Below are 15,630 nucleotides of genomic sequence, written 5' to 3'. Positions count from 1 at the left end.
TCTCCAGGCCTGGGCCTCGGCCTCTGCCTGGTCAGGCACCTTTGCTTTCTCTCCCAGGCCCACTCTCAAGGCCGGGGTTGGTGGGACCACAGTGGCTTAGGCTAGCACGCTGAGGCTCCGCAGACAGGTAAATGGGGCGTTTAAAGGTGGCAACAGGAGAAACACACCCACACTTAGAACCACATGTGCTGAAGGCGAGGTGAGGTGGGACAGGATCTAGGGCTCACAGTTTCTAGCTCAGAAGCCCCCTGGCGTCCGCCCCCTCCTATCCCCGGCCCCTGTGGCTGTGTCTGCTGGTCTCGGTCTTGTCTCCGTGAGGTGCCATGCTCCCTTAACCGTGTGGCTGCACCCCAGCCCTCTCTTCCTCCCAGGCCGGCCATCGGCTCCGCCTCTGCCAGGTCCCTGCCTGGGCGCCAGGTTGCCCTGCCTGCGCACCGCCAGCTCAGGCCTGTGGCGTGTGTGTGTCATGTGCTCTCGCCTCCCCTTTCTCTGGTGTATTCATTGGTTTCTCTTCTTTGACTAGCATAGCCTACCGGCGGGTCATTCGTGTCTGTCAGTATGAAGTTGGGGATGATCTGTCTGGAAGGTTTTTTCCTCTTATTTCTCTTCTCCCCTCACTGCAGTTTTACCAGTGCACTCTTGACTTCCCCAGGTGGCTCCGCTTTCTAACCCACCACCCTCAGCCGCTGGGGAAGGAGGGGTCTGTCCTCCTGCCACTGCACCGGCACCCAGCCTCCTGCCCCCAGGTCCCGGGGGTGTGCTTTTCCCTGGGGGACGTGGTGTGACTGTGAGTGATCCGCGGGGGTAGGAGGAGCCCGGTGCCTTGCCTTGCTAGAGCACTTTGAGCTTGGGGAGATTTCAGAGCTAACCCTGGCTTGCTGGGTGTTAAAAGGGCAGGTTGGGGCAAATGTGGGTACAGGGGAGGCTGGCCTAAAATCCCACCAAGGACACCCACACAGTGTGACTCGTCGCTGCACGTAACCCCAACTTGTTTGTCATCTTCGTTCACTGGTAGTCTTCCGTGACCTTGCACTGTTATGTTGGGAAGATGGAGGCTCCCCAGAGCCCACCTGCTCTTCGGAACTTGGCCCTGGAAGGAGCCTCTGGTGCTGACTGTCTCTAGATCACAGAACCTGGATCTGGGCTTAGTCACAGCCACCTCCTTCTGGGCAGAATTAGAACCACTTTCAAAACCCAAATCTGGTCATGCTCCCTTAGCACCCCAGTTGTTTCCTTGATTGAGGGGTCATCTGACTGCATCTCCCCCCATTGCTGTCACTCACCCTGGAATGTGGCTCCCCTCCTCAGGAAACTACAGGAGACTCCAGGGATTTCTGGGGGGTGCCTGCCTCCCCTCCTCCCGAAGGTCTCCGCCTGTTGGCTGGCAGAGTTGTACAGGGCATCTTTCTCCCCTGCGGCTACAGAGGGGGGTGTTGTCAGTCAGGCCTGCAGCCCCTCTGTTCCCATAGGGGAACTTAAAATCGGTTCCTGAGGTACCCCTCGAGGGCCGGGCTCGGGTCAGGTACCATGTCACGGTCTGGCTGGGCCTGAGGAGCCACGTGAGAAAGGGTCCCGGCCTGGGAGCAGGGAGCAGGCTGGGGGGTGCTTGGCGCTGGCCCACAGTTGGCCTCGAGCAGGTGGCACCCCACATTGGGCAGCAGCTTCCTGTCTCTGAAACAGGAGAAATATTACCTGCCCTCCCTGGCTCCCGGGGCTGCTCAGGAAAAGAGAGCCAATAGCAGGCAGACAGGTTTTGTTTCCTTAATGAAAGGGATTTTAAGGGCCGGCCCCGTGGGTTAGCAGTTAAGTGCACACGCTCCGCTACTGGCGGCCCGGGTTCGGATCCTGGGCGTGCACCCACGCACCGCTTCTCCAGCCGTGCTGAGGCCGTGTCCCACATACAGCAACTAGAAGGATGTGCAGCTATGACATACAACTATCTACTGGGGCTTTGGGGGAAAAAACAAAAAGGAGGAGGATTGGCAATAGATATTAGCTCAGAGCCGGTCTTCCTCAGCAAAAAGAGGAGGATTAGCACGGATGTTAGCTCAGGGCTGATCTTCCTCACAAAAAAAAAAAGAAGAAAGGGATTTAAGACTGCAGGCACTGCTTTATCTGAGGATAGTTGAGTTCAACCTGCGATCAGGCCCCTTGCCTCACTGTGCTTCTGTGTTTAGGTCCTGCATGGTGGAAGAATCCGGAACCCTCGAATCTCAGCTTGAAGCTACCAAAGTAAGTGCCCCTAGGGCTTCTAGCCTAGCTAAGACCCTGCACCCGACCTCCCCAGCAGGCCTCCTGGTTTAAAGTCAGGCATGAGGTGGGCTGGTTGGGTAGCCCTTTCCCCTTGGCTTGAAGCAGCCGGGACCCCATCATTTAAAAAGTCTTTGACAGCTGCTCCCTAGAACCCCACTTGAGAAGGGAGAGGCTCCTTCTGTCCTCAGTTTATACTGTTTCCCTGGTGGGTTGACTCCCTAGTGTGTGATGCTCACATTGAAGTCTTTCCCTCCACCAAAGCAGTGGGATTTCTTCCACCTCACCCCATCCCGCTTTCCCTTCCGGACAGCCCTGCAGGTCTCAGGCCAGGCTGGGAGGGCCGAGACAGGGGGGCCGTTGAGCAGGCTCTTGGGCTTAGTGACCGAGGCAAGAGCCCTGGTCCCATGCATCTTTGCTCCCCCACCCCTGCAGCGCAAGCACCAGGAGATACGAGCCATGAGAAGCCAGCTCAAGAAGATCGAGGACCTGGGGGCCGCCATGGAGGAAGCCCTGATCCTGGACAACAAGTACACAGAGCACAGCACTGTGGGCCTGGCCCAGCAGTGGGACCAGCTCGACCAGCTGGGCATGCGCATGCAGCACAACCTGGAGCAGCAGATCCAGGCCAGGTACCTGCCCTGGGCTCTGGGCGGGTACTGGCGGCAGTGAGGGTCTCAGCCCCCCACTGACCACAGGTCACCCCAGGGTCCAGCAGTCAGTGTACTGGGATAGAACAGAACGTGTCACCTGCTGTGGGGTGGAGGGCCCAATCCTCAATCTTGTATATTCTTCCAGGAACACTACAGGGGTGACCGAGGAGGCCCTCAAAGAATTCAGCATGATGTTCAAGTGAGTACACCCTGCACCCTCCCTGGCTGGGGGGCAGGCCCAGCAGCAGGGCCTGTGTGCTCAGCAGTTCTTGGCTTTGCGCTGCAGACACTTTGACAAGGACAAGTCTGGCCGGCTGAACCACCAGGAGTTCAAGTCCTGCCTGCGCTCCCTGGGCTATGACCTGCCCATGGTGGAGGAAGGGGAACCCGACCCTGAGTTCGAGGCGATCCTGGACACCGTGGATCCCAACAGGTGAGCTTCAGGGAAGGTGGTGGAAGCCGTCTGTCTGCCTGCGGCTCCTGCTGCACCTCCCCGCTCACTGCACTTGCTCCTCCCCAGGGACGGCCACGTCTCCCTGCAAGAATACATGGCTTTCATGATCAGCCGTGAGACTGAGAACGTCAAGTCCAGCGAGGAGATCGAGAGCGCCTTCCGGGCCCTGAGCTCCGAGGGAAAACCTTATGTGACCAAGGAAGAGCTGTACCAGGTCTGGGGGCTCTGCTGCCCCTGCCCTGGGGAGGGGGGTTGAGGTTCCCTTTAAAAAGCAAAGCCCAAGGCTGCCCCTGGGTCCGAGTAGCAGACCCCATTTTGAACCTTACTCTGCTGGGTGCAGGCATTTTATTAACAAATGAAGTTGAGTCCAGGTCACAGTCCCGTGTCAGCTCATGGAACTGGCTATGGACTCTGAGTGTAGATCCTTCCAAGCATGGGCATTAACATCTTTGAAGTCTGCCCAGCCACCCCTGCGCCAGTGTGTGACAGGTGCATCTCCCTTCCAGAACCTGACTCGGGAACAAGCCGACTACTGTGTCTCCCACATGAAGCCCTACGTGGACAGCAAGGGCCGCGAACTCCCCACCGCTTTCGACTACGTCGAGTTCACCCGCTCGCTCTTCGTGAACTGACCCACCGCTCCTAGGTTAGCTGGCCCACCACTGCTTGCCCTGCCGTCGCCTGCTGCATGTCAGCCCATCTCTGTGCTCTTAAGAAACATATTCCAGACAGTGTTACTTTCCAATGTAACCTTAAACCTGCTTAGCTTGAGAAAAGACAGTAGAAAATGGTGCTTCAATAAACCGCTTCTGGTCCAGTTGCAATCGCCATGTTGCTGTGGGGACCCAGATTCCTGTCTTGAAGCCAGCTGCCCCATTCCGACTTCAGAAAAATCTAAGCAGCTGGCTAGTTCCCCTCTTGTTCTCTAGTTACCCCCCACCACCACCATTTTCTGTTTTCACGTAAAAGACAAATAAACGACTTGACTATCCCCAAAAAGCCTGTCTTGTCTTCATTCAGTTTCCATCAGAAATACACAGCTCAGGGCCTGCCCCGTGGCTTAGCGGTTAAGTGCGTGCGCTCCGCTGCTGGCAGCCCGGGTTCGGATCCCGGGCGCGCACGGACGCACCGCTTCTCCGGCCATGAGGCCGCGTCCCACATACAGCAACTGGAAGGATGTGCAGCTATGACATACAACTATCTACTGGGCCTTTGGGGGGAAAAAATAAATAAATAAAATCTTTAAAAAAAAAAAAAAAGAAATACACAGCTCAGCACTGATGGAGCCTCGCCCCCTGCCTCTGTATTTAGGGGCACTCCCCGCCATGACCCTGCTGTTCCTCCACTGTCCTCAGGTGGCCACCTCTGCCGCCAGCTGCTCCAAGTCCTCTGTCTCCCCAGGCCCTTGTTCAGTGAACTCGGTGCTCAGCTGCCACACCTTCACTGTGCCCTGGGCGTCGCCAGCAGCCAAGAGCTGAGTCTGCTGGCGATTAAATTCAAGACAATAGACAGGGCTGCCATCCTGGGTTTGCTTGATGGAAACGGTGGGTTTCTGGGAGCTTTTCTGGAGATCAAACAGTTGCACGTCACCTTCAGAAAGAGATTTGTGGGGTAAGAGAGGCCTAGAGCAGCGGCCCCTGAGCTGCTTCAGAGTCCCCTGCACCTGGGAAGAGAAACTCGCGAGTCGAGGCCTCAGCACAGAAAAGGCTGTTGCCCTCTTTGTTCTCTCTCCTCCCAAGCGAGGAGAGTCATCCTCACCCCACGTGCAGTCTCGCCCCAGAATTCCAGGTACAGACTGGGCCCCCGTCACTTAAACGGATCCAAGCCTGCTGTCCCATTTCCTACCTTCCCCAGAAGCAGCCGCAAACACCAAAGGGCGCACTGGGGACCAGCGCACAGCAAACAGGTACTTGTGGGACAGCCGCAGGGAGGTGAGCGGCTGCGCCTGCAGCATGGAGTACAGGTGGACGTGGCCGTCGGTCCCTGCGCTCAGGAAGAGGTTCCTGGACAGGACGTGGGGCAGAGAGCCAGGCAAGGGATGAGTGCTGGGTGCCTGGGGAGCTAGGGCCTTCCTGCCGAGCTCCTGGGCTGTCAGGCTCTTGAAAAGCACCTCCAGCCCCCAAACCTGGGGTCCTTGGGGGAGAGGGGCCAGTTCCCCAAAGCCAACTACCAGAGTTCTGGATACCAGGGCTCCGGTGGGAAGACCCAGGCTCAGGACAGACTGCAGTTCTATGGCATGGCCTGGTGGGTCCCTCCTTGTGCCAGAGGCCCAGGCCAGGGTCTCCCCTACCTGTGGAAGGGGGAACAGCTCACGGAGTAGACGGGGCCACCATGGGGAGAGAAGGTGAACTGTGCCGGGGCCCGCAGGGGCACAGAGCTAGGCATCCGCGTGAGGGCGGCCTCTTCCGCTGCCAGGGAACACTTGAGTGGGAAGCCGCCTTCCGTGCCCAGAACAAAAAGGCTGGGGTCAAAGCTGGAGAAAGCCACTGCCGTGGTGCCCACCTCCGTCTCCCCCCGGGGAGGCTGTGGAGAAATGAACGACAGGGCAGAGCCTAGGGAACCAGTCATGGTGTCCCAAAGGAGTCCAGGCATGCAAGTGGACGCCGTGGCCCGAGGAGGTCAGGCAGCAAGTCATGCTGAGCTGGCAGCACTGGCTCCCACCCCGCCCGCCCCAAGGCTCACTGGCCCAGGAAGTCCCACAGGCTGGGGCTGCCTCGGGCCCGTCCCCAGGGGCAGCAGCCTTGGCCTGGCCCCCACCTACCTTCCTTAGCTTGGTGTTCCGGGGGAGCTGCTGCACGACCAGGGCGAAGCCCTCGGTGAGCTGCAGCTGGCCCGCCCCGACCCCCTGCCAGAGCAGCACCTTCCCATCGGTGGCCACGCTCAGCACCTGGAAGCGGTGGCTGTGCCGGGGCTCGGGGAGCCAGACCACCTGGGACAACAGGGTGCTGGGGCAAGGTGGAGAAAGCGATGCCCGCCCCCGGCCTACTCCCTGCCTCCCGCAGGACAAGATGGCACGTTCCAGCCCCACCCTCCCCTTCTCTTCCAGGGGAGAAAAACAGGGAGAATTCTGGGGGAAGCCTGGGAGCTGCCTCACCCACCAGGGGGCAGGAGGGGTCCCTCCCCTGGTCCCAGCAGAAAGCCAGGACAGCTAGGAGCCCCGAGCTGCAGCTCCAGGGTAGGCGGCTGGGACCGGCCCTGGGGGTGACTCATGCCCGGGGAGCGCCAAGAATGCCGGGGGCAGCTGTCCAACTGCCAGCTCCCTGTGACCTTCCACAGCTTTGCCTCAAGGGGCAGGCACACGACAGCCAGGCCAGCTCCGAGTGGGGCAGGTGCCTCCCCACTCCCGGGCAGCCCGCGGCGCTGACCTGGTACACGGGGTCTGTGTGTGTGTCGTCCGTGAGGCCCGTGCGCCAGAGCAGCGGGTCCTCGGGCCGGCTCACGTCCCACACCAGCACCTCACCACTGTACAGCCCACCTGTGGGACCAAGCGGCTTGAGCAGAGCTGACCCACAGCCAGCAGCCTGGCTTCCGGCCAAGCACCCACCCCACCCGCCCACCAAGCAGGGACGCGGAGCCACTTCCCTGAACACCGTCCTGGAGAAGGAAAAGTCCTGGTCCCCAGGCCTCACACTCCAGCCTGCTGTGCCCACCCCAGGAAGCTTCTCCCACTGCCAGGCTGCTCCCCACCGCCCACGCCCTGCCATTCTCTCCAGCTGCACCTGCCCCCTTTCCAACATGCACGGCTGCTGTCACCACCGACAGCTCCTGAGGGAGCCTGCTCCATCCTGCCTCTTGTCCCAGCCAGGCCGCACCGCCGCTGGGCCCACGCCCCCTCAAGACTCAGCTGAGGACCCGCCTCCTCTTCCTCTGAGCTCACGCCTGGCTGGGCCCACTCAGCATCCTCACCTGAGCCCAGGGGTCAAGGCTGCCTGTGGTCTCTGCCTCCCAGGAGTCCTGCGCTGGCCAAGCCCAGGGGCTGAGGGCCCAGTGGAGAGCTCCCTTTGGCGCCCTCTGCAGGCTGGGCAGCTCACCTGCAATGTGGGATGGCTGCGTGGGGTGGAAGGCCAGGCACATGACGGCGCTGGGCACCTCCACCACCACCGATGGCTGCCGGGGGTTCAGGCCTCGCCGGTCCAGGTTCCAGGCGCACACGAAGGACTTCAGCGTGCTCCAGTCTCCGTCATCCAGCCTGCACAGGGACGTGCCTGAGCTGGCCCTGCCCCTAGGCCGGACTTCATCCCAACTGGCCCCATCCCCACCTCGCTCCTATCACCCGACCCACTTCTCCCCCAACTACCCCCAAACAGATGAGCCCATGTCCCCATCACACCCAGACACTGTGCTGGGTATCGAAGTGCCACTGGCTCCTCCTTGGCACCCTGAGGGCATGACTTTCTCTGGAAAAGGGTCCCCAGGAACCAAGGATGGGTCCATGCAATGGCAGGGCAGGGGAAGCCCAGCACATGAGAGAAAGCTCATGGAGAAGGTGAGAAGGCTGATGGCCGATGGGCACGATTCCTGGACTCTAAGCCCTTCCCTCCCCGTCTCTTTTCCTGCCAACCCATTACCAACCCCACCAAGGAGGCCTTGAGAAGAAAGACTCCCAGAATGACCAAGCTCTGGGTCAACCCTTCACTGCACAGATGGGGAGACAGAGGTGCAGATGAGCATCCAAGGGCCTTCCATTGCCCCACACCCACACCTGCTGCCACTCACCGGCCATAGGCACAGGCCACCACGGAGCCAGTGGTGTTCCAGGAGAGGCTGGTCACGTGCAGACCCTGCCCTTGGGCTGGGGGGTAGCCCAGGGTGTGCAGGCAGGTCACCTGCAAGAGACAGGCCATCCCCAACCCTGAGCCCCGTGGCCCCCTAACAAACACCACACGCAGGCCTGGGCCACCTGAAGCCCGGAAAGCTCCCCAGGTCCACTCCCAGCCCTGGAGGAAAATGTGCAGCCTTCAGCCTGACATCTCCCCAAACAAGAGGCTTCCAGAAACCCAGAAGGAAGGGCCTTGAAAATCGAGACAGACACAGGCTGCAGATGAGAGCTAGGCCCTGTCCTCACAGCTGTGCTCACACAATTTCAAAAGCTTTGGCTTCTGGAACTGGATGGTGATGATGGCCACACAACAGTGAGAATGTACTCAATGCCACAAAATCGTGGACTGAAAAATGGTTAAAATGGTAAATTTTATGTTATGTGTATTTTACCTCACACACAAAAAAATTTTTTAAAGCTCTGGCATCGGGCCGGCCCCGTGGCTTGGTGGTTAAGTGAGCGCGCTCCACTGCTGGCGACCCGAGTTCGGATCCCGGGCTCCCACCGACGCGCTGCTTCTCCGGCCATGCTGAGGCCGCGTCCCACATACAGCAACTAGAAGGATGTGCAACTATGACATACAGCTATCTACTGGGGCTTTGGGGGGAAAAAATAAATAAATAAAATCTTTAAAGCTCTGGCATCTTGTTTCTCAGCCCATAGCAAGCTAGAAGCAGCGAAAGAAACGGCTGGCCATGCTAGCCACAGCGAGGCGGTTTGCACAAATGCTCCGGGAGGTGAGCTGCACCACAGATCAAAACTCCTGTGAAGGGGTTGGCCTGGCGGCATAGTGGTCAAGTTCCCTCATTCCACTTTGGTGGCCCGGGGTTCGCAGGTTCAGATCCCAAGTGCAGACCTATGCACCACTTATCAAGCCGTACTGTGGTGGTGTCCCACATATAAAGTAGAGGAAGATGGGCACAGGTGTTAGCCCAGGGCCAATCTTCCTCAGCAAAAAGAGGGGGATTGACAGCGGATGTTAGCTCAGGGCTAATCTTCCTCACCAAAAAAAAAAAAAAAAAAAACACTCCTGTGAAAAGTTTCATGCTTCTTGACCTTATAATCCCATATAAAGAAATTATCCAATAGAAAGAATCCAGAATCTGTGAAAAGCTATATGGTGGGAACCTTTATACACTGCTCGTGAGAATGCAGAGCAATGCAGCCACTGTGGAAGACAGTCTGGCAGTTCCTCAAAATGTTAAATAGAGAGTCACCATATGACCCAGCAATTCCACCCCTAGGTACATATCCCAGAGGACTGAAAACATATTTACGCAAGAACTCACACACGAATGTTCACAGCATTATTCGTAACAGCCAAAGCGTCCATCAACTGATGGACAAACATGATGTCCCTACAATGGGGTGTTATTTGGTCATAAAAAGGAGTGAGGGACTGATCCACGCCACAACGTGGATGAACCTTGACAACATTCTGCTAAGTGGAAGAAGCCGGTAACAAGAGACCACACCTTATGTGATTCCATTTATATGAAATGTCCAGAATAGACCAAGCTATACAGAGAGAAACTGGATTGGTGGTTTCCAGGGGTTGGGGGGAAATGGGGAATGACTGCTAATGCGCATGGGGTTTCTTTTTCGAGTGAGGAAAATGTTCTAAAATTGATTGTGATGATGGTTGCACAACTTTGGGAATATATTAAAACCCACTGAACTGTACACTTTAAATGGGTGAATTACACGGCATGTGAAATATATTTCAATAGAGCTGTTGTTTTTTTTTTTAAGTTTTCACCCTGTAGGCATTTTGTGTGTGTGTGTGTGTGTGTGTGAGGAAGATCGGCCCTGAGCTAACATCTGCCAATCCTCCTCTTTTTGCTGAGGAAGACTGACCCTGGCCTAACATCCATGCCCATCTTCCTCCACTTTATATGGGACGCCGCCACAGCATGGCCTGACAAGCAGTGCATCGGTGTGCGCCCGGGATCCGAACTGGCGAACCCCGGGCCGCTGCAGCGGACTGCACGCACTTAACCGCCTGTGCCACCGGGCCGGCCCCTCAATAGAGCTGCTATTTTAATAATTTTATTTATTTATTTTTCCCCCAAAGCCCCAGTAGATAGTTGTATGTCATAGTTGCACATCCTTCTAGTTGCTGTATGTGGGACACAGCCTCAGCATGGCCAGAGAAGCAGTGCGTCGGTGCACGCCCAGGATCCGAACCCGGGCCACCGGCAGCAGAGCGCGAGCACCCAACCGCCAAGACACAGGGCCGGCCCAGAGCTGTTATTTTAAAACAAGGCCAGACAGTGGGGTGGGAGGTGGACAGGGCATGAGGAAACCTTTGGAGTCTGGTAACACTCAGTTTCTTTTTTTTTTTTTTTTTTTGGTGAGGAAGATTGTCCCTGAGCTAACACCTGTGCCACTTCTCCTCCATTTTGTATGTGGGACGCTGCCACAGCATGGCTTGATGAGCAGTGTGTAGGTCTGCACCCAGGATCCAAACCTGCGAACCCCGGGCCACTGAAGCAGAGCACGCAAACTTAACCACTACACCATTGGGCTGGCCCCAACACTCAGTTTCTTGATCCAGGTTCTGGTTCCACAAATGTTTTCACTTTATGAAAAGTCATGGACCTGAACACTTGCATCTGTGCACATTTTTATGCTATAGTCAATAAAAGTTTACATTAAAAATAAACTATATACATTGTTATTTTTAATTTTATCTCTTTATTTTTTCCCCCAAAGCCCCAGTAGATAGTTGTATGTCATAGCTGCACATCCTTCTAGTTGCTGTATGTGGGACGCGGCCTCAGCATGGCCGGAGAAGCAGTGTGTCGGTGTGCGCCCGGGATCTGAACCCAGGCTGCCAGCAGCCGAGTGCGCGCACTTAACCGCTAAGCCACGGGGCCGGCCCACATTAAGTTATTTATCATAACGCTATTTATAACGGCAATGATTAGTACAACTTAAAACCTAAAGATGACACCACACAGGGAGGAAGTTAGGGGATGATGGGCTGTTCTACAGCTTCCCTGTGGCGGCCACGTGTCTGCTGAGACCCCGTACAGCAAGAGGGTCAATTTATCTGTATGGAAAATATACCTTAATAAACCTGACTCCAAAACAAAGTTAATAGATGAAACATTACATGGCACTTTATGGGCCGGCCCAGTGGCTTAGCGGTTAAGTGCGCGCGCTCCGCTGCTGGCGGCCCGGGATTCGGATCCCGGGAGTGCACCGACGCACCGCTTCTCCAGCCATGCTGAGGCGGCGTCCTACATACAGCAACTAGAAGGATGTGCAACTATGACATACAACTATCTACTGGGGCTTTGGGGGGAAAAAAAAAAGGAGGAGGATGGGCAATAGATGTTAGCTCAGAGCTGGTCTTCCTCAGCAAAAAGAGGAGGATTAGCACGGATGTTAGCTCAGGGCTGATCTTCCTCACACACACACACAAAAAAACATTACGTGGCACTTTAAAAAGACAAGGGGGTAGTCTGTGTAGCAGCCTGACAACACAGAACGGGCTTTGCTTCTGAGCAGAAAAGACCCTGAGCCTGGTTAGCACCCACGTGTGGAAAAGAGCAGGGAGGAAGTGACACAGCAAAGAGAAGGAAGGTTCCGGTGGGAGGCCCATGGGTAATTTCTTCCTTGTCTCTAACTTCTAAGTGTTCAACAATGTTGTCACGCTGTTGTAGAATTTTGAAATTACGGTTTTCCATTAAGAACAGCATCTCGGCCTTTCTGGGGCTACTAGAGCAGGACCAGGACAGCAGTGAGGTGTCACAGCCAACAACACCTGGACAGCAGGAGCAGAGACAGAAGAACCCCACATCGGCCAAGATAATTCCACTGTGGGGAAACAAACAAGAAATTGGTGCAAAAGAAGAAAAAGGAAGAGAGAGATTTGCTGCAGTTCTGTTATATAACAGCAAAATTGGAAAGCACCCCTCTGCCCGACATTCAGGAACGGCTAAGAAACTTCGGGGCCATCGGGGGACTGCACACCGCACAGCCACTCAAACCGTGCTGCCCAGCCTCCCCTGGTCACACGTTTCTGGAGGACACATTTCTAGAAGTGAAGTTGCCGCCTGGGATGCCCACCAACACGGGACTCACATAGAGGATGGTGCGTCTGGGCAGTGGGACATGACACAGCTGCTGGTGAGACTGGGCACCTTTATACCAATGGACATGGAAAGCTCTGGTAAGGGAGAAAGGTCACAAGCAAAATGTACATTGCTCTCCGTTTTTGTTGAAGATGTTCTTAATGATGACTGTGGCCACAGCACTGCTGCGTGTCAGTGCAGCACAGGGAAGATTCAAACGCCTGTGAACCACCGGCCCCCTCACTGTCGGCACGTTACATGTTCTGTGTTTCTATAACAGCTGAATCGATCGTCATGAACACGCATTGCTTTTGTAATCAGAAAAGAATCGAGGGCCAGCCCCGTGGCTTAGTGGTTAAGCGCACGCACTCCGCTACTGGCAGCCCGGGTTCGGATCCCGGGCGCGCACCGACGCACCGCTTCTCCGGCCACGCTGAGGCCGCGTCCCACATACAGCAACTAGAAGGATGTGCAACTATGACATATAACTGTCTACTGGGGCTTTGGGGAAAAAAAAGGAGGAAGATTGGCAATAGATGTTAGCGCAGAGCAGGTCTTCCTCAGCAAAAAGACGAGGATTTGCACGGATGTTAGCTCAGGGCTGATCGTCCTCACAAAAAAAAAAAAAAAGGTAAAGTATCGATACTTTTTAAGGGTGGAGACAGTAACACACCCGTGGACAAGATTAACTCATAGAAATGTGGAAAAGCCCTAATAATAAAGAACAAAAGCTTAACCTCTCTGAATGCAACTGTAAAAGCGGCATCAGCAAGGCCAAGGAGAGGGAGGGAGGGAAGGAGGGAGAGCACCAAGACAGGAGACTTCAATGTTCATTAGGTTCTTCTCCCGGTGCCCCGCATGAAGATACAATGACTCCACTTTGGTGTGGCCTTGGCAACTGCTCTTCAGAGCAATTTTGAGGACTTCTCTCACATAAAGCGACTCACCCGTACCCACCAAGGATTTGGTGGGAACAGGGCAGCTGTGTATCTGGAAATAGACAGAGCGAAGGCACAAGGAGAGGGAGGGGCCAGAGAAGGGCTTATGACCTCTGAATACATAATTACTCATGTCCGTTTCTAAAGGAAGAAAACATTGTATTAAAAACAGTTGAAACAGGCTGCTGAGGGAGCAGCCTGTCCACAGGCAACACACACTGGGGAGGACGAGGCCGCTGGGGAGGACGAGGCCGCAGGGGAGGATGAGGCCGCTGGAGAGGACGAGGCCGAGCCCCGAGCAAAAGCCAGGAGCCCCTCATTCACTCAGAGGCCCTCTGATCTCGAAGCCTCGGCTGTGTGTCCAGCTGGACATCCTGTTTACGGGGTGACGGCTCTGAGCTATGCCTCAAGAGCAGAAGGAGTTAGAGATGCTGAAGTCACTAGAGCTCAGTAGTGAAACCAGACCGACCAGGGCTCGAATTCCAGCTCAGGCAGTTATAGCTGTGCGACCTTGGACCAGTCACTTAGCCTCTGAGTCTCATCTATAAAATGGAGATCAGAACAGCACTACCTCACACAGTTGTCCTGAGGACTGACTGAGACGGCACAGAGAAAGCTCTCACTGCATAGTGCCTGGGGAGCCCCACCGAGTGGTAGGAGAATAAGATCCAGAGTCAGACTGCACAGGGTCAAATCCTGCCTCAGCTGCTTAATGGCTCGGTGTGATTCTGGAAAAGTTCCTTCAGCTCTGAGTCTCCATTTCCCCAGTGGTAAAGTGGAGATAACGCCAGCAGCTATTTCACGGGCGGCAAAGATGGCCCAACAACTCATTCTTGTAAAACAGAGCTCCATCCTGGCTAAAAGTAAGAGCCCAGGGGATGCTGTTACTATTACTGGTATTATTATTATTTGAATGGCCCAAAAGATGGCCTTAAAATGGGGCAGAGGCCCGAGCTGAGGCGGAGGAGGGAGGCGCCCAGGCCCACACCCGCCCATGCCCTACCGTCCACTGCTGCTCCGTCCAGTTCACCTCGAAGCCATCAAAGGCGTGGCTCCGCCGATTCTTGTTCAGCTCGCGGATCACCATGGCCTCCACTCTCCGGAGAAAGGCCGCAAGCCGGGGGCCATCATGCCGGGACACAGACGGCACGCGGACCAGCTCGGGGGCCTCCGTCTGCACCTCGGCATCTGCACACTTCCGGGTCTGGGAGGACGCTTCGGCGGTGGCAATGCTGGCCGTCTGGCAACTCTTCTGGAGAAGGAGATGGAAACCCAGTCACCAGCCAGCTGTTCTCCCAGCATCCCCGCCTGGGGCACGCCCCTCCTCTGCTGAACACTCACCTTCTGGCTGCCATCTACCCTCAGGCTAATGCACCTCTGTTCCTTCTGTCTGCCCAAAGTTTGTCCCCTTCCTCTGATAACTAGCCCATCTTTCTTAGGAAGAACCCAATCTGTGTCGTGAGGGTGGAGATGACCCTCAACCCTCCCATGCTCCACTGAGAGGGATGCCTGACCTCCAGCTAGCCAATTAGAGCACTCGGTCCCTCCCCCAGGCACAGTGATTGGTTCAGGGGTAGCCACATGACCCAATAAGAGCCTGACCCAGGACTTTCGGTGACACTCTTTGGAGGCGACGCAGGAGTGCGCTTTCTGAAGATGCTGACAGCAATAAGAATCACGCAGTCTTAGAGCCAGCACACGGAGAAGCTCAGACCTGGCCACCAGCAGGACACCTCTCTTCCCCCTGCCTTGGCAGGCAGCCCTCTGGGGCAGGGTACCTTCCACGGTGCCTCCATGACCAAAGGAAACACGTGTCCACGATGAGCTGGTTGGCAGAAGGCAGGCTGCTCCAGGCTGCCCCTTCTCTCCACCCTGCCCTCTGTCTCCAAGTCCTTGTCCCCTGTTTAGCGGGGCACAGGGACAGACATCAGACCAGCAAAGGAGATACAGCCGCCTTCTTACGGACCTGACCCATCTTCACCAAATGAGCGCCCTGTATCACGGAGATTACTGTCCTCCACAAGAGGCCCTCCTCACGTGTCCGCTCACCAGGCACCAGCACTCGCAGGGCAGTGACGAGGCCAGGACCCCCGTGCTCCCCTGCTCAGGCCTGGGGGTCAGGGCTGGGCACCAGGCCAGTGTTAGTGACCCCAGAGGAAGGGGGCTGGCCCCACACAGGGCAGCTCCCGTTAGAACATGAGGCCCTCAGCACTGTCCCCACACTCCCCTTCACCCTCTACCTGATCCTCTCTGTGCCTGTCCATCCCCCTTAATCTGCACGCCTCCAGCACAAGAACCGTGGGATCTCTCTTTACATCCCCAGCACTTCCCATGGCATGTGGCTCACAGTACGAGTTCATTTATACAAAAATAATAATAATATATATATACACCTACACACACACTTTTAAATTTTTTATATATTTTTATTATT

At 56.0% G+C, this 15,630-nt stretch overlaps 2 protein-coding genes across 16 annotated transcripts in view; one reads left to right on the top strand and one right to left on the bottom strand.

The window, feature by feature from the left end:
* The window catches only part of SPTAN1 (spectrin alpha, non-erythrocytic 1), a 64,391-nt gene extending 60,043 nt beyond the window's left edge, over window positions 1-4,348 (top strand). For all 9 annotated transcript variants that reach the window (XM_087418970.1, XM_014782224.2, XM_087418969.1 and 6 more), the window contains 6 exons: window positions 2,178-2,232; window positions 2,686-2,882; window positions 3,049-3,102; window positions 3,190-3,336; window positions 3,424-3,571; window positions 3,864-4,348. In XM_087418970.1, the coding sequence (XP_087275096.1) occupies window positions 2,178-2,232; window positions 2,686-2,882; window positions 3,049-3,102; window positions 3,190-3,336; window positions 3,424-3,571; window positions 3,864-3,989 (727 nt within the window). In that variant the 3' untranslated portion in view covers window positions 3,990-4,348. The remainder of the gene's footprint in view (window positions 1-2,177; window positions 2,233-2,685; window positions 2,883-3,048; window positions 3,103-3,189; window positions 3,337-3,423; window positions 3,572-3,863) is intronic.
* A 290-nt stretch (window positions 4,349-4,638) lies between these two features.
* Window positions 4,639-15,630, bottom strand: part of DYNC2I2 (dynein 2 intermediate chain 2) — a 37,425-nt gene continuing 26,433 nt past the window's right edge. For 4 of the 7 annotated variants that reach the window (XM_087418981.1, XM_087418980.1, XM_004423536.3 and 1 more), the window contains 8 exons: window positions 14,200-14,448; window positions 8,074-8,183; window positions 7,389-7,546; window positions 6,723-6,832; window positions 6,119-6,286; window positions 5,648-5,880; window positions 5,203-5,360; window positions 4,639-4,947 (listed from right to left, as the gene is read on the bottom strand). In XM_087418981.1, the coding sequence (XP_087275107.1) occupies window positions 4,709-4,947; window positions 5,203-5,360; window positions 5,648-5,880; window positions 6,119-6,286; window positions 6,723-6,832; window positions 7,389-7,546; window positions 8,074-8,183; window positions 14,200-14,283 (1,260 nt within the window). In that variant the 5' untranslated portion in view covers window positions 14,284-14,448 and the 3' untranslated portion in view covers window positions 4,639-4,708. Of the gene's footprint in view, window positions 4,948-5,202; window positions 5,361-5,647; window positions 5,881-6,118; window positions 6,287-6,722; window positions 6,833-7,388; window positions 7,547-8,073; window positions 8,184-8,568; window positions 10,860-14,199; window positions 14,449-14,537; window positions 14,681-15,630 lie in introns of those variants that run through there. The other 3 variants (XM_087418978.1, XM_087418976.1, XM_087418979.1) reach the window with 3 other exon arrangements.

This window comes from Ceratotherium simum, chromosome 29 (genome assembly GCF_057802395.1).
Source record: "Ceratotherium simum simum isolate JZ-2026a chromosome 29, ASM5780239v1, whole genome shotgun sequence".
Taxonomy (NCBI): Eukaryota; Metazoa; Chordata; class Mammalia; order Perissodactyla; family Rhinocerotidae; genus Ceratotherium; species Ceratotherium simum.
This window is presented reverse-complemented; position numbering and strand designations above follow the sequence as displayed.